Here is a 26,269-nt window from a genome sequence, read left to right as displayed (position 1 = left end):
TTGAAGCTATTTCTTTGGCGCAGTAAAATACTGAATGGTTGCCAATCATCACAGACGCAGTGGGGCAGTAATACTGATGTAAAGAGATCTCTGGTGTATGTTTGTAGAGTAATGCACTGCACAATGACTGAACGTGACTCAACCGTTCAGAATCAAGGACAGGAACTGTCCATTTTAAAATATCTCACAGCATGCAGGATGTGTATTTTCCTGTAAACACATGTAGATCACACCATCAAAAGTATCGTACCTTGTTGGATCTGAGTTTCTTGAGTATTTTGGACTAAAGAAGAAATCTGCTGAGAGGTCATCATCCATGGCTTCCTACATGAGGAAGTACAAACATGGGAAATGAGTGAAATGGTGTTGCCGAAAACACAGAGTGCTTATTTCTGTTTCAGAGCACCTTCATTGCTTCGTGACATGGGTTATATTTAGTTTAAGTGCGATTCTAACTTAAGAAATCAAAGACTTTTGCAGCATGCAGACTTTTCCCCAATTTCTTTACAGATCAACTTTTGTTGACCTTTGTTTTTAGTTTCAGTGACCAGCTAATTCAAAGAATTCAACTTAATAAAATAACAAAGTATGTTTTTTTTTCTGTAATACTTTTTAATGAATTGTGTGTCGTACCATATCTCATTACAAATTACATCAACTTTATATCATTCAGCACATCAATTTGTGAGTTATTTTTGTAAATTATGTAAATCAAATTCATTATGAAGGTGAAGACACTCAGAGCACCAATTCTTACTTGCACAGGAGACACCTGTTGACCCAAAATAGTTTTATGTAAATGATTTGGAAAAAGCTGTATGTAAATTTTGAGGTTTCCCTTTGCTTCACAGAGGAGACAGATATGAAAAACATCTAATGATTTATACTCATTTACAACAATGCTTCACAACATATGACAAATCAGGAACAGTAAAAAGACTATTACAGTTACACTTAGTAAAATATTTCATATTCAATATTAATAAATTTATATGATCACAGTGCATGTAGAAAGATCCACTTTAGCCAGATGAATTGATTCTGAAGTGAGTGAGTGTGTTAGATGTGTTGAGTGTGTGTTGTGTGAGGGGGGCGGGTCTTTCTCTTTACTCTCTTAAAGTCTCTCTCTATGGTCTGATCTCAGCATTATTCTTCAGCACTGCTTCACATCCACCAAATCACAAAATGATCACTATATTCTGCGCTTTCTTCACTCTTCTGACCTGTAAGTGTTCATCAGATCTGATGATTTAAAGTGTTCTGACACACAATCTCATGTAAAGGTTGTGTTTATTCTGCAGGTGTCAGTGGAGCGACTGTAGTGACTCAGAGTCCAGTAATCACAGTCAGTAAAGGAGAAACAGCTAAACTGGACTGTAATCTGGGGACAGTAACTGATTCTTCTGCTAGATGGTACAAACAGACTCCAGCAGGAATTCAGCATGTGTTAAGATTTCGTCATGACTGGAGCTCAGTTAAATATGGATCTGGTTTCTCTGCTCCTAAATTCACATCAAAACATTCATCTAAATCAGATTATAGTCTGATCATCAGTAATGTGGATGTGGATGATTCTGCAGTGTATTACTGTAAGACATGGGACAGCTCTGTTAGCGAGTACGTATCACAGTGATTCACAGCATGACAAAAACCTCCTCACTGCTCACATTCACTTCTGCTTCTAGACAAACAGATGAAAAACATGAAGCGTTTTCAGCGTCACATTTCAGGTGTTTCCAGCATTTATGAAAGTGAGTAGTAATGAAATTAAGTAATGCTTATTTAATAGATTTCTGTTTCTAGTAACTCATAACATGCTGTTTTCACTATGTTGATGTATTCATTGTGTATTGTATATTATAGCACAGCATTGTTAAATGCTTGACTCTGATTGGCTGACAGACATTATAACAAGGTGTAGATTGTTTTAAATTACATTTCCAGATCACTTCACCAATTTATCAAGCCTTACTGTGAGTCTACCAGAGCTATAGAATTAAAAGCAAAAAAACAAAAAGAAAAGCAAAAACAGTGGGTAAGCAATTTGCATGCAGGATAATGCAGCAATGGAAAATGTGTAATGAGATTTGAATGTAGATGGTATTATCTTACTAATACGACATTGTGCACTATTTTAAAAAATAATTTTAACTATTAGGTGTACACGATCTTCCTTTTCATGTGTTACATCCTATCTTTAGATCAAAGCTCTTCTCCATGATGACTCTCTTTTCACAGTTTTGTCTGCCCATCCAGTCTCAGTAGTTAATGGTAAACTAACTTATCTTCCTGTCCTCAAAGGAGGCACACTCCTGTTTTTTTGTTTATTTTGATATTTTCTAAATCTCATCACCCACCATTTTGCCACAACTTAAACAAGACCAAACCATTTTACCAGGACACGTCCTGGCAAGTATTTCTGTATTGCCTAAAATATCCAGGTTTTGGCTTTGTTTGCGCTGCACGGACCAATTGTTGTATGACAAAGTACTGTGAGAGCTCTGGAGAGCAGACATCTTCTTGTGCTTTTGAATCGCTCTCACAGTACTTTGTTGTCATACACCGATCGGTCTGCTCAGTGCTGCTTCAAGTCCAACACTACTATGTACACATATTTGCATCGCTTTGATCATTCTCTGTAGATCCCACCTTCTCATGCACCACGATGGTCGATTACGTACAATGTCTGCATGTTATTGGTCAAACAAGCATTACCTTCATTAAGTATGAAAACAGGAAACCAAAGCCAAAACCTGGAAATTTTAGGCTATATAGGAAACCTGGCCAGGACGTGTCCTGGGAAAATGGCAAGTTTGGACAGCCTGCCAAAACTCAAGAATTTTTATTTTTCCTATAAACCATCACACATACTTTTTTTTTCTTACATGAAATGTGTAGCAACTGTAGAGAGTAAAACATTTATGAATATGTGGTTTATGTTAAACCATATGTTAACTCATGAATGTAAAATGTTTGGGATTAAGATCTGAGGAGTTTCAAGGCCATGGACCCAAAATTTCAACATTCTGGTCCCCGAGCCACTTAGTTATCACTTTTGCCTTATGGCACGGTGCTCCATCGTGCTGGAAAATGCATTGTTCTTCACCAAACTGTTGTTGGGTTGTTGGAAGAAGTTGCTGTTGGAGGGTGTTTTGGTACCATTCTTTATTCATGGCTGTGTTTTTGGGCAGAATTGTGAGTGAGCCCACTCCCTTGGATGAGAAGCAACCCCACACATGAATGGTGTCAGGATGCTTTACTGTTGGCATGACACAGGACTGATGGTAGCGCTCACCTTTTCTTCTCCGGACAAGCCTTTTTCCAGATGCCCCAAACAACCGGAAAGGGGCTTCATCTGAGAATATGACTTTGCTCCAGTCCTCAGCAGTCCATTCACTATACTTTCTGCAGCAGATCAATCTGTCCCTGATGTTTTTTTTGGAGAGAAGTGGCTTCTTTGCTGCCCTTCTTGACACCAGGCCATCTTCCAAAAGTCTTGGCCTCACTGTGCGTGCAGATGCGCTCACACCTGCCTGCTGCCATTCCTGAGCAAGCTCTGCACTGGTGGCACTCCGATCCCGCAGCTGAATCCTCTTTAGGAGACGATCCTGGTGCTTGCTGGACTTTCTTGGACGCCCTGAAGCCTTCTTTACAAGAATTGAACCTCTTTCCTTGAAGTTCTTGATGATCCTATAAATTGTCAATTTAGGTGCAATCTTAGTAGCCACAATATCCTTGCCTGTGAAGCCATTTTTATGCAACGCAATGATGGCTGCACGCGTTTCTTTGCAGGTCACCATGGTTAACAATGGAAGAACAATGATTTCAAGCATCACCCTCCTTTTAACATGTCAAGTCTGCCATTCTAACCCAATCAGCTTGACATAATGATCTCCAGCCTTGTGCTCGTCAACATGTGACAGGTTAAAGGAAATACTTACTGTACTGTTATGGGTTAAAAGGTTTTAGTAAATTAATAGGATGTGAGTATCTTAAAATATTTAAGGTTAAAAAGCTCATGCGTTCAGTACTAGTAATAAGGATTTATACAATTCATATAATTGTGTTAAAAAGTTAAAATCTGACATGTTTACAAAGGGTAACAATTATAAGAGCAATATGTAAACGTTATATTGATTACTTCATTTTGTAGTGCCTAATTTACAGGTGAAAAGTGTTGATCTGTGATCGCCAAAGTGATCTTAATCTATGCACCCGTGATTGATTGCTTTTGTCTTCCAACCCTTTTCTCCGGGGAAATCGCGGTCTTTTCCTCATAACACTAAAGTTTTCAGTGAGGAAACACCTATATCACTCTTGTGATTATTTCTCCCCTTTTTCAGGTACGTTGTATACATAAAACTGAGTTGAGTAAAGGTAATAATGAGTTCACATGTTGAAGGTGTGTTTTAGTAGCATTTTGAGTATGTGAGAGTTAAGTTTGCAGAGTTTAAATTGTGCATGAGTGAGCGGAGCCCCCGCTCGGTTACAGAGAAAAATAGCTTCATAACGAGAGCAGCCGCCATTGTATGTCAATTGTGAATAAACAGAGACGCAGTATATAATCTATTTTGCTGTGTTAATTGTATAATGTCTTTCAAGCACTTTATTGAGATGTTTGGTAAATGTAGTTATTGTTTATTGAGCTAAAGCTACTTTGTGCTTGATTGACAGCTGAAGTTATATTGACAAAATGAGTATATTTTCCAGTGCATTATAGAATATGCTGTTGTGACTTAAATAAGCTATATACCATACAAAACTACTATTTGCTGTAGACCTGTTGATCTGTCAAATGTATTATTGTAAAAGATGTGGATCTGTTGATTTGTAAAATGTATCATTGTTGCAAATATAACACTAAAGTTTTCAGTGAGGAAACACCTATATCACTCTTGTGATTATTTCTCCCCTTTTTCAGGGGTGTAACATTTTGGAGGCACCGCTGGGATTGCTGTTCAGATGTCCAGTGGCCACATACTGGTCGTTAAATTCCGAGCCAGCTAAATCCCCCCATAACAACCCGGGCAGGGAGGAAAGTGTTGCTGTTCGAAGGGACCTGGATCCTGGTGGCTAAGTACGTGTCAACTGAGGCCATTAAGAGATCATCAGAGACAGTAAAGACCATCTGGTTCAAGTCCTGCACAGTAAAAGTTTCTCCTGTCCTGTCAACATGACAACCACGTTGGAAGAGCTACAGGGAGAGTTAGTAGGGAAATTGCACACCCTGACTAAAGACGAGTTACTAGAGATATGTGATTTTCTTGGCATATCAGGTGAACAGAGAAGAAATGTCCAAGACAAATCCCGCATATCATTGATGACTCGTATCATGATGTTCATTGAAAGAGAGGAATTGGCAGGGTTAGAAGATGGCGGCATGACGGAATTGTTACTACTTCAAGACAAAATGGCGGAGATAATCAGTGGCATGGACAACAAAACAGAGCAAACTGAACAGGATATGGAACCAACAGAAACAGATCGCAGAATAGAGGAACCGAGAGCTGTAACCCCACAACAAGGAGTGAAAACTGAGCAGGTTACTGCAGTCAATGCAATGATCAGTGATTCTCTGCGCCAGCCCCAAATCCCTGTCCATCCTCAGGTGAGCATTCAGCCCTCACCTAGCGCTCAGCCACAGCCCAGTCAATACTGGCGCAAAGAGTTTAAAATTTCTGGGCAGATAGGTGAACCGGGCCAGAAAGAGAAACTGATTTTTTCCAGCCTTGCCCATCAGATTGAGAATGGACTTAACAGAGGTTATCCTGAGGTAGAAATTGTAGATGCAGTAATCAGGGCTATTTCTCCGGGCTCACAGCTCCGCAGCTACTTGGAAGGTAAACCCCAGCTAACTCTTCCCACGCTTAGATGCATCCTGCGTTCCCACTTTCAAGAGAAGAGTGCGATAGAGCTTTACAAACAGCTAACTTCAGAATCACAGCACTGCAAGGAGACCCCTCAAAGCTTCCTGATGCGCGTCTTCGATTTGAGGCAGAAAGTACTGTTTGCATCCAGGGAGTCAGAATCAGGACTTAAGTATGACCCGGCGCTGGTCCAGCGTATGTGTTTACACACAGTCCTTACGGGTCTCCAGAGTGACAGTATCAGGATAGACATGCAGCCTCTCCTGCTAGATAGTGAAACATCAGATGAGGTTTTGCTAGAGAAGCTTAACGTTGCTTGTGCTAATGAAATAGAAAGACGAAATAAAAAGCGGTTTAATGCCACACAGCCTGCTACAAATGTCAGTGTAGTCCAGTCAGATGATACGCCATCTGCAAAGTGTTCTGCGAAGGACGTCAAAGCGAAGATACCCGCAGAACTATTAACAGAGCTAGCTGAACTTAAGACGGGGGTAGATTCTCTAAAAGGTCTCAGTGCAGAGATAGCTCAGATTAAGGAGACATTACAGCAGCCTATGTTTCAGTCACAGCCTTATGCTTATGCCCCACCTCCAGTTAGGAGGCCAGATAGGGAATTCCAGCCACCTCTTCCCCAGCAGCAGTATTACAGCAACTACAGACAGCCCCAAACACCACCCGACTCTGTACAGCATCAATATGCACCTAACTGGTATACAAACCGCTCTGCTCAAGCTACAAGGAGGTGTTTTATCTGCCAGCAGGCCAGAACTGATGAACGCTGCACACACTGCTTCCGATGTGGGAGTGGAGAACATTTTCAAGCTGGATGTAAAATCCGTGGCGTCAGACCATCACGAGAGGCCCCTTTAAATGGGAAAGGGTTACCGCTGAGGGACGAGTGTTAACCATAGCTATCGAAAAGTCCCAGAAATGTGCAAATTGTGCCAGAGAAGATTTAATTGAGAACCTGAAACAATGTTCATTATGTAAAGAGACACTGTATTGTTCCAAAACATGTCAAAACCAGCATTGGACCAAACATTCTGAAAAATGCACTCACCTGAAAATTGACTCTACCAGTAAAAAGCTTTTCTGCACAGAGGAAAACGGCCTCTCTTTGCCATCTCTAGCACAGGTTTGCCACCCCCATAAGGTCACCTCGTTAGTCGGCAGACAGTGTCTTGTTGAGTGTCACCTGAATCACCAACACCTCCAAGCTCTATGGGACACAGGCTCTCAGGTCTCAGTCATTGATGAACGATGGAAAGAGGAATACCTCCCAAACGCAAGGCTGAGAGATGTTTCAGAAATCCTGGACTCACCTGACGATCTAAGATTGACTGCAGCAAATGGGACTGAAATGCCGTACCTGGGATGGATTGAGACAACTTTTCGCCTAGCCTCTGAAACTGACCAAACAAAAGAACTGATCATCCCAGTGCTGGTAATGAAAGGCTGTCACCTATCTCATCCAATCATAGGTTTCAATGTTATTGAGCACATCCTGGCAATGACTGAACAGACTAAGCGGTACAGTACAGTGAGAAAAGCTTTTCCAAGCCTCAAAAGAAACAAGGTGAGCGCTTTTATACAGGCTGTTAGCGCAGAACAGACAGATGAATATGGGGTGAAAATAAAGGAAAAGAAGGCTGCTGTACCAAAACACAGTAGTATTCAGATTGAGTGCCGTCTAGCTTCCCAGCCTTTCAAAGAGGACACGACAATGCTCTTTCAGCCAGACCTGAACCCTCAGTGGCCAGATGGACTTGAGTTCTTTGATACTTTAGTCAGAGTCAGGAAAGGTGTTTGTCCAGTCATTATGCTTGATGTCTCTAACCCCACTGACCATGACATTGCCCTGTTAGGACGCACAATAATCGGTACAGTACAAACCATTATGACTGTGCTACCTGCCCAAGTCGTTGAAAAAGCTGTCACCTCAGCCACAGTGAATCATACCAGCGTTCGAACCCAATGTAATTCTAGTGAACAGTGGGATCCACCAGTAGAGTTAAGTCACCTAACCGAAGGGCAGAGAGAGGTAGTTAGGCAAATGCTTAGAGAAGAGTGTCACTCCTTCTCCAGATCAGACAATGACATTGGCTGCATTGAACGGTTGAAAATGACTATTTCTCTAAAGGACTCAGAGCCGGTCAATCGCACATACATGTCAGTGCCCAGGCCACTGTATCAGGAGATGAAAGGTTACCTTCATGACCTCATAGCTCAGGGCTGGGTGAGAAAATCAAACTCTTCATACTCTTCACCTGTTGTGTGTGTTCGGAAAAAGGACGGGACCCTCCGGTTGTGTATAGATTACAGAGAGCTGAACCGAAAGACACATCCCGACCGCCAGCCAATCCCTCGGGTCCAAGACATCCTGGACAGTTTAGGTGGTAATTCCTGGTTCTCCCTCTTAGATCAGGGAAAAGCATATCACCAGGGGTTTATCTCTGAAGAAAGCAGACCACTGACAGCATTTGTGACCCCGTGGGGACTCTATGAGTGGATACGTATGCCATTTGGTCTCATGAATGCTCCTGCAGCTTTTCAGCGTTGTATGGAGGAATGTCTGGAAGGGCTCCGGGATAACATCTGCATTCCTTATCTTGACGACACACTAGTTTTCAGTAAAACTTTCGACAGCCATGTGAATGATGTGCGTAAAGTTTTGCAGCGCCTCAGAGAGTATGGCATCAAACTCAAGCCAAGTAAGTGTGACCTCTGTAAACCCCAGGTCCGTTATTTGGGAAGAATAGTGTCTGCAGAGGGCAGCAAAGTTGACCCAGCCGATTTTGAAGCAGTAAGAGCATTGAAAGATATCAGACCAGAGACGGTGGGCCAGCTCAGAAAAATGCTTGGTTTACTCACTTACTACAGACAGTACATCAAAGACTTTTCTAGGAAGGCCAGTTGTCTTTATGACCTCCTGAAAGCAGAGAAAGTACCTGACCACCCACGGAAAACTAAAACAAAGAAAATAAGTCACGTTGTGCCCTCAAACAAGCCAATCATGTGGAGTGACCAGCACCAACAGTCACTTGAACAGTTGATTGAATGTTTGCTTCACCCTCCAGTCTTAGGTTTCCCTAATTTCACTCAGCCATTTGTTGTACACACTGATGCGTCACACCAAGGCTTGGGAGCAGTTCTCTACCAAAAGCAAGATGGGAAGCTTAGGGTCATTGCTTATGGTTCTCGAACATTAACAGCAGCTGAGAAGAACTATCACTATCACTCTGGCAAGCTAGAATTTCTAGCTCTAAAATGGGCAATCACTGATAAGTTCCGTGATTATTTATACTATGCTCCGACATTTACTGTGTACAGCGATAACAATCCGCTCAGCTACATACTGTCTACTGCAAAACTGAACGCAACCACTTCCAGGTGGGTTGCAGAATTAGCTGATTTCCACTTTACGATCAAGTACAGGCCGGGCAGAGAGAACAGTGATGCAGATGCTTTGTCAAGGATGCCACTGGATGTAGAGTCACTGATGAGAGAATGTTCTGAAGAGCTTCCACCAGACACTATTACTGCCACGATACAAGCAGTTGAGGTACAGAAAGAGTATGTTGCAACTTGGTCACTCTCAGCTGCATCTATGTCAGTATCAGTTGAAGGTGAGACAACCGCTGCATCCATCAGCTCGATTCCAAAAGGTGAAATAAGAGAAGCACAAAAATCTGACCCGGTCATCCGTCCTGTGCTCGATTTCAAACTATCTGGTTCCAAACCACCAGTTAAGGAGCAAAAAGAATCCAGTCCAAAGATAAAATGCCTATTGCGAGAATGGGACAAATTGACAATAGACAGTGATGGCATTCTGTACAGAATCACTACAGCCCGCAAGCAGTTAGTTCTACCAGAGCAGTACAAAGGTAAAGTGATGCAAGAGTTACACAATAACATGGGACACCAAGGTACTGACCGCACTGTATCACTAGTCCGTGACCGCTTCTTCTGGCCATATATGCAATCTGATATTGAGCACTATGTGACTAAAACTTGTAGCTGTGTCAAACAGAAAAAGCCAAGCCATGAAATAAGAGCTCCTCTGACAAACATTGTGACTACACAGCCATTTGAACTGGTATGCATAGACTTCCTCCATCTTGACAGATGCAAAGGCGGATACGAGTACATCCTCGTTATTGTTGATCATTTTACACGCTTCACGCAAGCCTATGCCACCACGTCCAAGTCAGGAAAAACTGCTGCGAATCTCATCTTCAATGACTTTGCCCTGAAGTTTGGGTTCCCCGTCCGCATCCACCATGACCAAGGGGGAGAATTCGAAAATCAGTTGTTCCATCAGTTAAAGAAACTCAGTGGCATGGCGGGGTCCAGAACAACACCCTATCACCCGATGGGTAACGGTCAAGTGGAACGTATGAACAGAACCTTGTTGCAAATGTTAAAGACACTAACTGAGACACAAAAGTCAAATTGGAAAGAGTCCCTGCACAAACTAGTTTATGCATATAACTGCACCCGTTGCGAAGTGACTGGCTATTCACCCTTTTATCTTCTGTTTGGGAGATCACCCAGGCTTCCAGTCGATATGCTCTTTGGATTGTGCACAGAGACAGGTCCCAGTAACCAGCGAGACTATGTGGAGAAATGGAAACAAGGGATGGAGGAAGCATACGCCATTGCAAATGAAAATGCTCAGAAAAATGCTGAAAGAAGTAAGAAGTACTATGACACCAAAGTAAGGAGTGCAGTGCTACAGCCTGGCGAGCGAGTTCTGATTAAAAACCTTACACCAAGAGGAGGACCCGGTAAACTCCGTAACTATTGGGAAGATACAATTCACACAGTAGTGAGACAAATGGGTTCAGACCTGCCGATTTATGAATTGAGACCAGAAAAGGGTAGGGGACGCTCCAGAGTCCTGCACAGAAATCTACTCATGTCCTGTGACCACTTACCATTTGAGACACAACCAGACATGACTAACGAGGACAAAAGTAAGAAAAAAAGGAGACATCAGCCTGCATCACAGTCTTTTGACTCTGATGAAGACAGCGGGGATGAATATGACCTTCATCATGAGCCACTACAAGTCCCCACATACATTGAATCAGCGAGAGAGTCGGAACACAGACCTCCACCACTAAAAGAGACTGTTGTAGTGCCAGTTCCTGATATGCTACCAGCACAGCTCCTTGTTGAGAAGCAGTTGGAGAGGCCAACAACCGTTAAAGACTTACTTGCTGAAGAGATTAACTTGCCTGCTGAGGAAATGAACTTGCCTGATGAAAATCCGCCTGATGATCATCCATCAAGGACCTTTCCTTTATTAACTCCTGTTGCTGAACCTGAGGACCCAGCCTACCAGCGGCCACAAAGAGAAAGACACCCTCCAAGACGTATCACCTATGATCAGCTTGGTAGCCCTTCCTTGTACAGTATCCAGCCACAACCGCAGTTGTTCTCTGTCTACCCGGTCCCGGCACCAGGACTGGTTCCGTGGTTGCCATCATCACACCAATTTTACCTTCAGCCACCCTGCATGTATGGACTTCAGCAAGCATAACGCTATAGAGATGACATGTTTGACTGCTTTTATGGACTGTTGATTAATGCAAGAGACAATTTGTAGACTATGCCTACAGATCATTGAGTCTGATGGACTGTTGATTAATAGAGAAATGAGTCCTCAATGAGAAAGGACTGCTTATGGACTGTTTATACAGCTGGTCAACAGATATGGACTGTGGATAATGCGTTGACTCTATTTGAGCTGTGACCTTTGACCTCTGCTCAAGTACTGGCTCACAGAAGATGATTTTCTAGGTCCAGAGCCTAAGAGACTGTTTAAGATGAATGTTGGTAATGTCGGGACGACATTTATTTTGTCGGGGAGAATGTGACAGGTTAAAGGAAATACTTACTGTACTGTTATGGGTTAAAAGGTTTTAGTAAATTAATAGGATGTGAGTATCTTAAAATATTTAAGGTTAAAAAGCTCATGCGTTCAGTACTAGTAATAAGGATTTATACAATTCATATAATTGTGTTAAAAAGTTAAAATCTGACATGTTTACAAAGGGTAACAATTATAAGAGCAATATGTAAACGTTATATTGATTACTTCATTTTGTAGTGCCTAATTTACAGGTGAAAAGTGTTGATCTGTGATCGCCAAAGTGATCTTAATCTATGCACCCGTGATTGATTGCTTTTGTCTTCCAACCCTTTTCTCCGGGGAAATCGCGGTCTTTTCCTCATAACACTAAAGTTTTCAGTGAGGAAACACCTATATCACTCTTGTGATTATTTCTCCCCTTTTTCAGGTACGTTGTATACATAAAACTGAGTTGAGTAAAGGTAATAATGAGTTCACATGTTGAAGGTGTGTTTTAGTAGCATTTTGAGTATGTGAGAGTTAAGTTTGCAGAGTTTAAATTGTGCATGAGTGAGCGGAGCCCCCGCTCGGTTACAGAGAAAAATAGCTTCATAACGAGAGCAGCCGCCATTGTATGTCAATTGTGAATAAACAGAGACGCAGTATATAATCTATTTTGCTGTGTTAATTGTATAATGTCTTTCAAGCACTTTATTGAGATGTTTGGTAAATGTAGTTATTGTTTATTGAGCTAAAGCTACTTTGTGCTTGATTGACAGCTGAAGTTATATTGACAAAATGAGTATATTTTCCAGTGCATTATAGAATATGCTGTTGTGACTTAAATAAGCTATATACCATACAAAACTACTATTTGCTGTAGACCTGTTGATCTGTCAAATGTATTATTGTAAAAGATGTGGATCTGTTGATTTGTAAAATGTATCATTGTTGCAAATATAACACTAAAGTTTTCAGTGAGGAAACACCTATATCACTCTTGTGATTATTTCTCCCCTTTTTCAGGGGTGTAACAAACATTCTCACCTGAGTTAACAAGATGATTACTGAAATGATCTCAGCAGGTCCTTTAATGACAGCAATGAAATGCAGTGGAAAGGTTTTTTTGGGATTAAGTTCATTTTCTTGGCAAAGAAGGACTATGCAATTCATCTGATCACTCTTCATAACATTCTGGAGGATATGCAAATTGCTATTATAAAAACTTAAGCAGCAACTTTTCCAATTTCCAATATTTATGTAATTCTCAAAACTTTTGGCCACAACTGTAGATGATCTGAAACAATACTCAGGTAGACTGCGGTGTTTAAACGATGCTCAATTGGTATGAAGGGGCCAAAAGTGTGCCAAGAAAACATCCCCCACACCGTTACACCAGCAGCAGCCTGAACCATTGAGACAAGGCAGGATGGATCCATGCTTTCATGTTCTTTACACCAAATTCTGACCCTACCATCTGAATGTCTGAACTCCAGACTCATCAGACCAGGCAGCGTTTCTCCAATCTTCTATTGTTCAATTCTGGTGATCCTGTGTGAATAATATCCTCTGTTTCCTGCTCTTATCTGACAGGAGCGACACTCGGTGTGATCTTCTGCTGCTGTAGCTCATCTGCTTCAGTATTCGACGTGTTGTGTGTTCAGAGATGGTATTCTGCTTATCTTGGTTGTAACCAGTTGTTATTTGAGTTACTGTTGCCTTTCTATCATCTCTAACCATTCTGTCCATTCTCCTCTGACCTCTGACATCAACAAGGCATTTTCTTCCACACATTGCTGCTCACTGGATATTTTCTCTTTTTTTTGGACCATTCTCTGTAAACTCTAGAGATGGTTGTGTGTGAAAATCCCAGTAGATCAGCAGTTTTTGAAATACTCAGACCAGCCCATATGTCACCAACAACCACTCCAAGTTTAAATTCACTTAAATCCCCTTTCTTCCCTTTTCTGGTGCTCGGTTTGAACTTCAGCAAGTCGTCTTCATGCATTGAGTTGCTGCCATGTGATTAGCTGATTAGCAATTTGCGTTACCAAGCAACTGAACAGGTGTACCTATAAATTGGGCAGTGAGTATATGTATATATATATATATATATGCATATATATTTCTGCATAAATATAGCTGCAAACATTATACAAATTTCTGAAAAGCAGACAGATAGAACCAAAACAAACAAATTAGACAAAAATATTTATTTATTGAGAAAATGTATCCAGTGTTACATATTTGTGAATGGCAAAGTATGTGAATTTTTGCTTTCATTATTTGGTGCAACCCCCTTTTGCAGCAATAACTGCAGGTAACATTTCTTGTAACTGCTGATCAGTCCTGCACAACATCTTGAAGGAGGTTTAGACCATTTCTCAGTACAGAACCGCTTCAACTCTGCTATGGTGGCGGGTTTCCTCCCTTGAACTGCTTGCTTTAGATCCTTCCACAATTAGATGAAGGTTCAGACTTTGACTTGAACATTACAAAACATTACAAAACAAAACTTGCTTTGTTCTTCTTTAACCATTCTTTGGTGGTACAACCTGTGTGCTTGGGGTCGTTGTCTTGCTGCATGAGCCACTTTCTTTTGAGAATTAGTTCACTGACAGATGTCCTGACATAATTATAATTCATTGTTCCATCAATAATGGCAAGCTGTCCTGGTCCAGATGCAGCAAAATATGCCCAAATCATAATACTACCACACCACGTTTCACAGATGGGATAAGTTTCTTAAGCTGGAATTCAGTGTGTTCTTTTCTTCAAACATAACGTTTCTCATTTAAACCAAAATGTTCTATTTTGTTCTCATCTGTCCACAAAACATTTCTCCATAGCCCTCTGGCTTGTCCGCATGATCTTTAGCAAACTGCAGATTGCAGCAATGTTTTTTTTGGAGAGCAGTGGCTTTCCTCTTGCAGCTCTGCCATGCACACTATGGTTGATCAGTGTGCTCCTGATGGTGGACTCATGAACATTAACATTAGCCAATGTGAGAAAGACCTTAAGTTGCTTGGAAGTTACCCTGGATTTCTTTGCGACCTTGCATACTATTACACAACTTGCTTTTGGAGTGATCTTTGTTGGTCAGTCACTCCTGGGAAGGGTGGTCTTGAATTTCCTCCATTTGAACACAATTTATCTGATTTATCGGAGTCCAAACTCTTTAGACATTTTGTAACCTTTTCTAGCCTGATGAGTAACACCAACTCTCTTTTTCTGAGGTCCTCAGAGATCTCCTTTGTTCATGCCATGATACACTTCCACAAACACGATCAGACTTTGAAAGACTTTAAATAAAACTGGACACGCACTCACACCTGCAATTTCACTGATTGAAAACAACTGGAAAACAACTGAAAAACAGGACTCTAATTTCACCTTCAAATGAACCCCCAATCCTAGAAATTCACATATTTTGCCACTCACAGATATGTGACCCTGGAGCACAAAATGTCTTGGTGTATTCTTTTAGCAATAGCCAAAAAAGCATTGTATGGGTCAAAATGAGAGATTTTTCTTTTATGCCAAAAATCTTTATTATATTAGGTAAAGATCTTGTTCCAAGAAGATATTTTATGAATTTCATACCATAAATATATCAAAACGTATTTTTTAATTAGTAATATGCATCGCTAAGAACTTCATTTGGACAACTTCAAAGGCGATTTTCTCAATATTTAGAATTTTTGCACCCTCAGATTCCAGATTTTCAAATAGTTGTATCTCTGCCAAATATTGTCCAATACTAACAAATCATACATCAATCATAAGATTATGTATCCAAATTTTAGGTGATACATTTCAATTTCAAAAAATGTACACTTAAAGGTGCCATCTGTCATATCTGGCAAAAAAAATCAAGTCATACTCCACATTCCATACCAGATGGGGGCAGTATGCCTCAATAAAGTGAATTGGTCTACTCTAGAGTAACAAACGAGAAACAGCATAGTCTCTGTGCTCCGCCCCTACCTTCACAACAACCCTAGAGCATAGCCGAAGCCTATAAGACAGCGGTTCTCAATTGCAGTCCTCGCATCCCACTGCTCTGCACATTTTGAACGTTTCTCTTAGCGCTTCAGACATTTGTTATATTCGAACATAAGTGCCCTGCTAAGTGGACATCACAGGATATTCAGCCATGATTCCAGTTCGAAGTGAACGTAGCTATATGTTCCAATCAAAGTGCATTGAAGTGTGCAAGACGTGAATTTAAATTGTATTGATTTACAGAGGTATATGATGTCACAGTTGTCCATGTTTAAAGACGCTGCACAGCACAAATCAGTGAATGAATGTTTCGATGTGAGGTAAACTTCAACAGATTTCCCCTGCTCAGAGAGTAGGGAGCAATGAACATTTGAAAAACAGTTCATGCACGGAGTTCATTTCTAACGAGCTGATTATCTGAATCAGGTGTGTTAACAAAGAGAAACGTGCAAAATATGCAGAGCAGTGGGGCGCGAGGACTGGAATTGAGAACCGCTGCTATAAGAGAACGTTTTGCCTCCAGAGGAACGGGTGATGTCAAGTGATTTTGAAACATGACATCTTCAAGCTACTCCCCTTCACCTTTACCAGTGAATATGTTCATATTCGTTTTGTTCATATTACATTGAGTTGTATATACACATTATTTGAATTAAATTAATTTGACAGACAGCATTCTGTCAACATCAGAAAGCTGATAAATGTGCCTTAATTCAGTCGATTTTAGTTCCAACTCTGACTCAACATTTTTCAATTCACAGCACTTTTCCTTGAATCTCCTCCTTAGAGTATTAGATTTTGTTATCATTTCAGCCATGAGCGTTTTCGATTTGTTTTCGGCCTGCTCAGCTAGTTGATCGGCGTCCTTCTGAAGGCTGGCGCACATGACCGTCAACACCCCCTTTTTCTTTTTCAGTTCTTCCAACTTATCTTCCAAAGCTTTTCTCTTTAGTCCACGCGTGGCACCCTCTCTCTTCCTCCTCTCCTCATCAAGGTAGATCCTGTATCTGGTCCTGGCTGAGGCTACAGAATGCAGTAGTTCCTTTGTGAGGGACACTTTGAGAACCCCCCCTAAAGCATGCACTTGGTCACAGACAAGTCTCTGGGCCTCAACAGTTTCTTCTTTTATGTTGCATGTCTCTACTTCCTTGTTTACGGAGAAGCCTCTCGGAGAAGATGGACAGCTGTGTTCAGACACCAGAGCACCTCCGCCTGCAAAGTCGCATTCGAGCCAAACGTTGATCGAATATCGCTCGATTTTGCTGTGGTAATGTTAGCTGCTCCACAAACGGTGGTGACAGCATCAGTTGTCGTCGTAACGTTATTACTTTTAGATTTGTCGGTCACGCCAAAGTAACTAGACATAGTAGTTTGCTGTTTTGCTCTTACCACGGATTTGTTGCCGTCACACTGCATATGGGATTTTACGGCGCCAATTCCCATTGTCCCCAACTTAAATGCTTTTCTGCAAACACCGCAAAATCCTTCATCATTTTTACCACTATCAGGCTGCAACCATGTCTTGAAATTTTCGTTTTCCAGCCACTTCAGTTGGAATTTGCACTTTCCCATTTTTCCTCAGACCTCGTCCACCACTGTACAAAATGCCCGCCGCCCGCGTCACCTCCGTATCACGGCAATTTTGCTCCGGCCGAAACCAATTACCAAACCGAAAGCAAATAAAATTATTAATTATGAAGGTTATATTCAAAGAAATTGATATAAAATTCTCTTCAAAACTATAAAAAAAATTTAATGCCTGTAGGAATCAAATTTAATGCTTTTTAATGCCTTTTAAGGCCTTAATTTTTGCAAAATCCATTTAAGGACTTTTAATGCTTTTTAATGCCCCACGGAAACCCTGAGAACAGCCTTCGATACATTTCTATGTTATAACTTCCCGAAAAAAAATACACAAACATATAAAACAAACTTCTAGCGAAATACTAACAGCATCTAACTTACCAATCCAAAAGAAATGTTGCAAGTTCGGTGCCGAACCTCATTTGTTTCAGGTCCATCAGTTGTCTCCAGCGATTGAAAGCAGTGCCGATGTTTACTCTGGTTAGGCTCCTTTTCTTATCGGATTTGATTTGTGATTCCGAGCGCGGTTGTTTCCCTGTAGAGGGTGGTGGTCTCTTGCCAAGAGCTTCAGTCATCCTTCCGCTCTCTTCCCTGAACTGAAATGAAGTAGTGGGCTGTACTTTCCACACGATTGACATCAGGTTGTGCGAGTTATTCGTGTATTGCAGGTTGGCTGGTGGTTATGTTGCCCGCATACCGCCTCCCATGGCCGAAACTGGTATTACGACACCTGTCGGGCCGGGGCTAGTAATGGTAATGCTAATTAAGGTTGATATCTCTGCAGCACTATAACTTGACATTTTTTTCATGACATCATCACCCTTATTTCTTCTCATACTTTTGATGCGTGTAGGTGATTTTTTGTATATTTTTACCTCAATTTTTGCACATGGCACCTTTAAGACTGGTTTTGTGGTCCATGGTCACATACTCAAAAGAGCAGCTTGGACATTCTGCTAAATTTCTCCTTTTGTGCTCCTCAGAAGGCAGAAATTCCTGTGGGTTTGTAAGAATGTTTCCTTTAGTGTCCGTCATTAGATCCATTTGTTCCGGTTCAGGTTCAGAGTGATTTTAAGGGTGTTTTCACACCTGGCTCGTTTGGAGCGTTTATTTCAGAACCTGTCCCGTTTTCTCCTTTAATTTGGTCCGTTTAGGGAATTGCTTAAAAATAATCGTCCAAGATTGCCTGAAGTATATATAATTTAATAAAGAGTGGGAATCATGACTACATTCATATAAAGCCACAATAAACCCTCGGAGTGAACTTGTCAACCCATCTTGTTGAATGACAGAAAGGACCAAAAACACTCTGACCAATAAGAGGAAAGTTTTACTCACATGTGACTTGCATAAACACAATCTGGCTCTCTTTCAATGCTGCTGTGTGAAAGGGAACCGAATCCAGAAGGAAGTGCATCATAGCAACCAGTGATGCGCGGGTTGATCCAACACCCGCGGTTATGAGTCATCCAAAAATATTTTTAATGATATTCTGGTCACGGTCGGTCGGGTCGTTTGAAATAAAAATGCCAATTAAACCTTTGTAATTGATATAGTACTAGACACATTTTTTAAATACATAGGCCTACACTTTATTGGCTGAATAACTGGCATGAAGATGACGCACGAGCTCAGTCTGCACGAAGAGATGGAGGCGGCAAAGAAGACTGCATGGGGAGCAACAGCGCTGTTTTTGGTAAAACATGATTTTGACGACTTCATTAAGTTTTGTTTTATAGAAAACTCTTTTTAAAAGATTTTCGTTTTTTATAAATTGTATCTTAATTTTGATCAATGTTTTATCAATCAGTTGCCCGTATTTAATAAATAAGAAGCAAATATATAGCCTAGCAGACAATGTAATAAGGCGCTTGCAGGATCACTTGCATTGCATGTGAACTAAACTCAGCGTGTGCCTCACAGATTTGAGAAATATAGGATATATATTACAGAAAGCTTGAAATGTCTTCTTTTAAATGAAAATATTCAAACCAAAATAAATGGGCTACTCTCTGATGATGTAATCCATTTGAAATGTGCATTTCTCTCTGGTGTTCATGGCGAGTCTGCATCGTCAACTTTATCTTTGCAGCAACACAGAAAACACCAGGGCCCGGTTCCTCGATAACACTCACTCTTAGTGCTAATAAGACCTCGAAAGATATATCTTACCAAAGTTGTTTATGTTCCTAAGTTTGTTCCGCGAAGTGTCCATTAGGAAGCTTCTTAGCTCCCTCTCTTACGTCCGACGTAACAAGAGCGCTGTCCCGAGTGAAGGTGCTGAATGAGTTGGCATCGATTGCTCAGGAATCTTTACCTTTATTTATTTTTTTATTTATATAGCGCTTTAAACAAAATACATTGCGTCAAAGCAACTGAACAACATTCATTAGGAAAACAGTGTCAATAATGAAAAAATGATAGTTAAAGGCAGTTCATCATTGAATTCAGTGATGTCATCTCTGTTCAATTAAATAGTGTCTGTGCATTTATTTGCAATCAAGTCAACGATATCGCTGTAGATGAAGTGTCCCCAACTAAGCAAGCCAGAGGCGACAGCTGCAAGGAACCGAAACTCCATCGGTGACAGAATGGAGAAAAAAACCTTGGGAGAAACCAGGCTCAGTTGGGGGGCCAGTTCTCCTCTGACCAGACGAAACCAGTAGTTCAATTCCAGGCTGCAGCAAAGTCAGATTGTGCAGAAGAATCATCTGTTTCCTGTGGTCTTGTCCTGGTGCTCCTTTGAGACAAGGTCTTTACAGGGGATCTGTATCTGGGGCTCTAGTTGTCCTGGTCTCCGCTGTCTTTAAGGGATGTAGAGGTCCTTTCTAGGTGCTGATCCAGCATCTGGTCTGGATACGTACTGGATCCGGGTGACTGCAGTGACCCTCTGATATGGACACAGACTGGATCTGGTGGCCACGGTGACCTCGGAACAAGAGAGAAACAGACAAATATTAGCGTAGATGCCATTCTTCTAATGATGTAGCAAGTACATAGGGTGTTATGGGAAGTGTTTCCGGTTCCGGTTTACCTAATCAATGCAGCCTAAAAATCCTTTAACGGATTTGGATAATAAAAGCATATTAGTATGTTATGTGTATGCCAGGTTAAAGAGATGGGTCTTTAATCTAGATTTAAACTGCAAGAGTGTGTCTGCCTCCCGAACAATGTTAGGTAGGTTATTCCAGAGTTTAGGCGCCAAATAGGAAAAGGATCTGCCGCCCGCAGTTGATTTTGATATTCTAGGTATTATCAAATTGCCTGAGTTTTGAGAACGTAGCGGACGTAGAGGATTATAATGTAAAAGGAGCTCATTCAAATACTGAGGTGCTAAACCATTCAGGGCTTTATAGGTAATAAGCAATTTTTTAAAATCTATACGATGCTTGATAGGGAGCCAGTGCAGTGTTGACAGGACCGGGCTAATATGGTCATACTTCCTGGTTCTAGTAAGAACTCTTGCTGCTGCATTTTGGACTAGCTGTAGTTTGTTTACTAAGCGTGCAGAACAACCACCCAATAAAGCATTACAATAATCTAACCTTGAGGTCATAAAAGCATGGATTAACATTTCTGCATTTGACATTGAGAGCATAGGCCGTAATTTAGATATATTTTTGAGATGGAAAAATGCAGTTTTACAAATGCTAGAAACGTGGCTTTCTAAGGAAAGATTGCGATCAAATAGCACACCTAGGTTCCTAACTGATGACGAAGAATTGACAGAGCAGCCATCAAGTCTTAGACAGTGTTCTAGGTTATTACAAGCGGAGTTTTTAGGTCCTATAATTAACACCTCTGTTTTTTCAGAATTTAGCAGTAAGAAATTACTTGTCATCCAGTTTTTTATATCGACTATGCAATCCATTAGTTTTTCAAATTGGTGTGTTTCACCGGGCTGCGAAGAAATATAGAATTGAGTATCATCACCATAACAGTGAAAGCTAACACCATGTTTCCTGATGATATCTCCGAAGGGTAACATATAAAGCGTGAAGAGTAGCGGCCCTAGTACTGAGCCTTGAGGTACTCCATACTGCACTTGTGATCGATAGGATACATCTTCATTCACTGCTACGAACTGATGGCGGTCATATAAGTACGATTTAAACCATGCTAATGCACTTCCATTAATGCCAACAAAGTGTTCAAGTCTATGCAAAAGAATGTTGTGGTCAATTGTGTCAAACGCAGCACTAAGATCCAATAAAACTAATAGAGAGATACACCCACAATCAGATGATAAGAGCAGATCATTTGTAACTCTAAGGAGAGCAGTCTCAGTACTATGATACGGTCTAAATCCTGACTGGAAATCCTCACATATACCATTTTTCTCTAAGAAGGAATATAATTGTGAGGATACCACCTTTTCTAGTATCTTGGACAGAAAAGGGAGATTCGAGATTGGTCTATAATTAACTAGTTCTTTGGGGTCAAGCTGTGTTTTTTTGATGAGAGGCTTAATAACAGCCAGTTTGAAGGTTTTGGGGACATGTCCTAATGACAATGAGGAATCAATAATAGTCAGAAGAGGATCTATGACTTCTGGAAGCACCTCTTTTAGGAGCTTAGATGGTATAGGGTCTAACATACATGTTGTTGGTTTAGACGATTTAACAAGTTTATACAATTCTTCCTCTCCTATAGTAGAGAATGAGTGGAACTGTTCCTCAGGGGGTCTATAGTGCACTGTCTGATGTGATACTGTAGCTGACGGCTGAATGGTTGCAATTTTATCTCTAATAGTATCGATTTTAGAAGTAAAGTAGTTCATAAAGTCATTACTGCTGTGATGTTGGGAAATGTCAACACTTGTTGAGGCTTTATTTTTCGTTAATTTAGCCACTGTATTGAATAAATACCTGGGGTTATGTTTGTTTTCTTCTAAAAAAGAAGAAAAGTAATCGGATCTAGCAGTTTTTAATGCTTTTCTGTAGGCTATTTTACTTTCCCGCCAAGCAATACGAAATACCTCTAGTTTTGTTTTCCTCCAGCTGCGCTCCATTTTTCGGGCTGCTCTCTTTAGGGTGCGAGTATGCTCATTATACCATGGTATCAAACTGTTTTCCTTAACATTCCTTAAGCGTAAAGGAGCAACTTTATTAAATTTATTTATTATTTATTAAGTGCTAGAAAAGAGAGAGTCCATAGTTTCTGTTACATCATCAAGTTGTTCTGAGGTTTTGGATATGCTAAGGAATTTGGATACATCAGGAAGATAACTTAAAAAGCAGTCTTTTGTGTTAGAAGTGATGGTTCTTCCATACTTGTAACAAGAAGTAGGATTTACAATTTTGCACAGAACTAAATAATGATCTGAGATATCATCACTTGGCTGAATAATTTCAACACCATCAACATCAATTCCATGTGACAGTATTAAATCTAGAGAATGATTTCGACAATGAGTAGGTCCTGAAACGTGTTGTCTAACACCAATAGAGTTCAGAATGTCTATAAATGCTGATCCCAATGCATATTTTTCATTATCAACATGGATATTAAAATCACCAACTATTAAGACTTTATCTGCAGCCAGAACTAACTCGGATGTAAAATCACCAAACTCTTTAATAAAGTCTGTATGGTGCCCTGGTGGCCTGTATACAGTAGCCAGTACAAACATAACAGAGGATTTATCATTAACATTTGTTTCTCTGGATAATGTTATATGAAGCACCATTACTTCAAACGAGTTATACTTGAAGCCTGCTCTCTGAGAAATCCTGAAAACGTTGTTATAAATTGAAGCAACACCTCCACCTTTGCCTTTTAGACGCGGCTCATGTTTATAACAGTAATCTTGGGGGGTGGACTCATTTAAAATAATATAATCATCAGGTTTTAGCCAGGTTTCTGTCAAACAGAGTACATCTATATTATGATCAGTGATCATATTAATCGATTATCGATTTTCCACTTCACGCGAAGGTGCAATACAGCGTTAAGAAAGACAACACGTTATATGCAAATGAAAAATTCCTCAAATTATTACAGTAACATTAATTTTAACATAGTTTAAGTTATCAGTAGAATATAAATAAAATGATCAAATGGTCAGTAATATGTTCACACGATATGTTGTGACGGTTAGACGAATGGGTATCCCTCGCTAATCTTCTACCCTCCTTATCCCGTTGTGCCACTTCTTGACATGGGTTTAACGACTTGTGAAAATTATATAATACACTTTTATATTAATGGTATGGTACTTTACAATCAGAATTGATTGGCAAGCAGCTGCAGTTACTTCTGTTTAATGCGGTATTGATTCCCATTGGTTAATGTTTTCAATAAAAAGCAACCTATCTACAATGAACAGAGAGAGAAAAGCGTTAGATAGCCTACAGAATATGCTGGGGAATCAACGTAAAAAAGGGCACCAAGCCTCTCGTCAGAGGAACTTGAAGTGTTGCTGGACCTTGCCACCAGGTCAGAGATCACACCCCTAAGGTCCACTATAACCTGCACGTTTATGGCCGTGTGTCCCTTTCGCGATATGTACACCTGATCAATCACAGATGGATTGGTGATAGGGATGAGTGTGCCATCCACCAGGATGTAATCCCCGGCATGGCGCAGAAGGGCGTTGGTGACAGTGTGGACGCACCTCCACACCGAGGTCTTGCTAAGGCCGTATAGCCCTCTCCCACGACCTCGATGAAGCTCTCTGTAGCAAAAATAAATAAATAAATAAATAATTAAATAAAAAAACGTAGCGCTGCAAGCAGCTGGACTTCAGAGCTTAAAGCAGAATTCCGCCGCGTTAGCCTGACAAGCGCAGGTCTGAGAAGGTCCAGCAGCTCCAGAATGAGCTGTCTTGAGAGGCGAATTCTTTAGTTAGTTGAAAACGTCGGTCGGGTGTGGGTTATTAATACATTGACCCGCGCATCACTGATAGCAACCATCCCTTTTTTGGAATGAAGCAAATGATCTAGTCTTTATTAATTCATGATTCACTAACAGCATGATTTTCGACAGTCACTGACACCTGCAGAATAACAACAGCAGCAATATATGAGATTGTGTTTCCAAGCTCTTTAATACACAGCAGTCAAACACAACGTGCATGAAGATTAAAACAGTGTTTGTGTTTGAATCTGAATCATTTCTCCATGTGTAAAGCAAACAGTGAGTGTTTCACTTCTGTTTGTGTCTCTTCACAGACTGAGGAGAGTTTTGTACAGCAGAACATATGAAATGTATCACTGTGGTATTCGGACAAGGAACAAAACTCATTGTGAATGGTAAGTCATCTTTCCATTTTTCCATTATTCCATTTTTTTCTTACTGTATTACATATAGTCTACAGTACTTCTTGTAGTTATATAAACTTATTCTTTTTTTGTTTACATTGTAGTTCATTCACAGTGGGAATGAATGTGGGAATTCAGTCACAGATAGTGTTATCCAGAACCTCCAGTAACCACATAATCTTGAAATATAGTGAAAAGACTTTCACTACAGCTTTTACTTTCATCTGTTTTCTAGTTGTATGTTATATTCAGCTATTATTATTATTATTATTATTATTAGTAGTAGTAGTAGTAGTAGTAGTAGTAGTAGTGAGCATTTAGATGTGATTTAAAGAGCATCAGCTTTGTGTTTAATTTGATAGCATTTAAAAATAAAACTTTTCTAAATAATTTAAGTATCAGTGAAACAGCATGTGAGAAGTTGACCTGTTTTGTGACATGTTGTACTACATCTGAAATGGTTTTCTTAATTCTATTAGAATTATTACACTTGCAGCTTTTATGAATTCATTGATGAACTAAAAGGAATATTATATAGAAGTGAATATGGACATAAAAACATTAGTCAAACTGCAGGAATATTGAAAATGAACTAGTGAAGACAGCAATGTTTAAAAATGGCATAAAAGGTGTCACCTAAAATATACACAGTGCCAGATATATTCATGAACATTTTAACCTAAAACAAAAATCCAACATGCATCTTTTGTCAATAAAATTACAATCATTTTCTACCTATGAACAAATAAGTATGTTAATTAATTGTTAAATGATGTAAGAGAAGATCAGTTGTGTACATGCTGATGTGTGAAATTTTAGCGAGTGTGAAATGTCCAGTCAGACTTTAATATTTGAGAGGTCTGGCTGAGATGAAGGTGTGTTTGCAGATGTTGATGATGATTTGTGTTTAGATGCTGCTGCTGCTGCTCCTGTGCTGAACATCCTCCGTCCGTCCAGAGAAGAGCTGAGCTCCAGTAAACTCACTCTGGTGTGTCTGATCAATCACATGTCTGGGGCTTTTGCTGATGTGCGTTGGTTTGTGAACGAGAACTCAGTTACTGAAGGCGTCTTCACTGGATCTGCTGAACAGCAGCCTGATAAGAAATTCAAGATGAGCAGTTATTTAACCCTTGAGAGCTCAGAGTGGGACAAAGACACACAGCTGACATGTGAAGCATCTGCTGCCTCCAAAACCACCAGAAAAAGCATCAAGAAATCTGACTGCAGTGACTGAATGCGAAGAATTTGATGTGCTGTTTGATTTTCTATGCTAGCGTGTAAGAATATTTCCTGGCGTGGTGTAAAAGAAATAAAAAATCATGGCTTTAATGCTAATGCAAAATGATTTACAACCTGCTTAATAAACTGCATGTTAAAAACAGTTTTCTTATTGATTTTGAAAAGAAATAAAGCATGAAACCATTTTATAGTAGTAAAATGTAGTATGAATCACTTGGCATAATGTGAATCAGAAAAGTTTATACTGAAGTTGGTCTTCTTTCAGATGCAGTGATTTGTGGAGATTTTCTCCAGGACAGGAAGTTCAGTCCTGACACACAGGAAACACCTGCTCTCATAATCAGCTCTGTGTAAATGAGTTCTAACAGATGCTTATTTTCAGTTCTAAAAATATATGATGACGGTCAGTTTCAGATCCAGTTTTGATTCAAATATTCAAATGAAAATCATATAAT

General features: G+C 40.2%; 1 gene segment (V, D, J or C); it reads left to right on the top strand.

The window, feature by feature from the left end:
* The first annotated feature begins 1,264 nt into the window (after positions 1–1,264).
* On the top strand, positions 1,265–25,880 carry LOC132148837 (Ig lambda chain C region-like). The segment is given in 3 exon segments: positions 1,265–1,730; positions 24,486–24,566; positions 25,487–25,880. Coding segments are annotated over 2 exon segments (375 nt in total).
* Positions 25,881–26,269: the final 389 nt, after the last annotated feature.

The sequence above is a fragment of the Carassius carassius genome, chromosome 9 (assembly GCF_963082965.1).
Source record: "Carassius carassius chromosome 9, fCarCar2.1, whole genome shotgun sequence".
NCBI lineage: Eukaryota > Metazoa > Chordata > Actinopteri > Cypriniformes > Cyprinidae > Carassius > Carassius carassius.
This window is presented reverse-complemented; position numbering and strand designations above follow the sequence as displayed.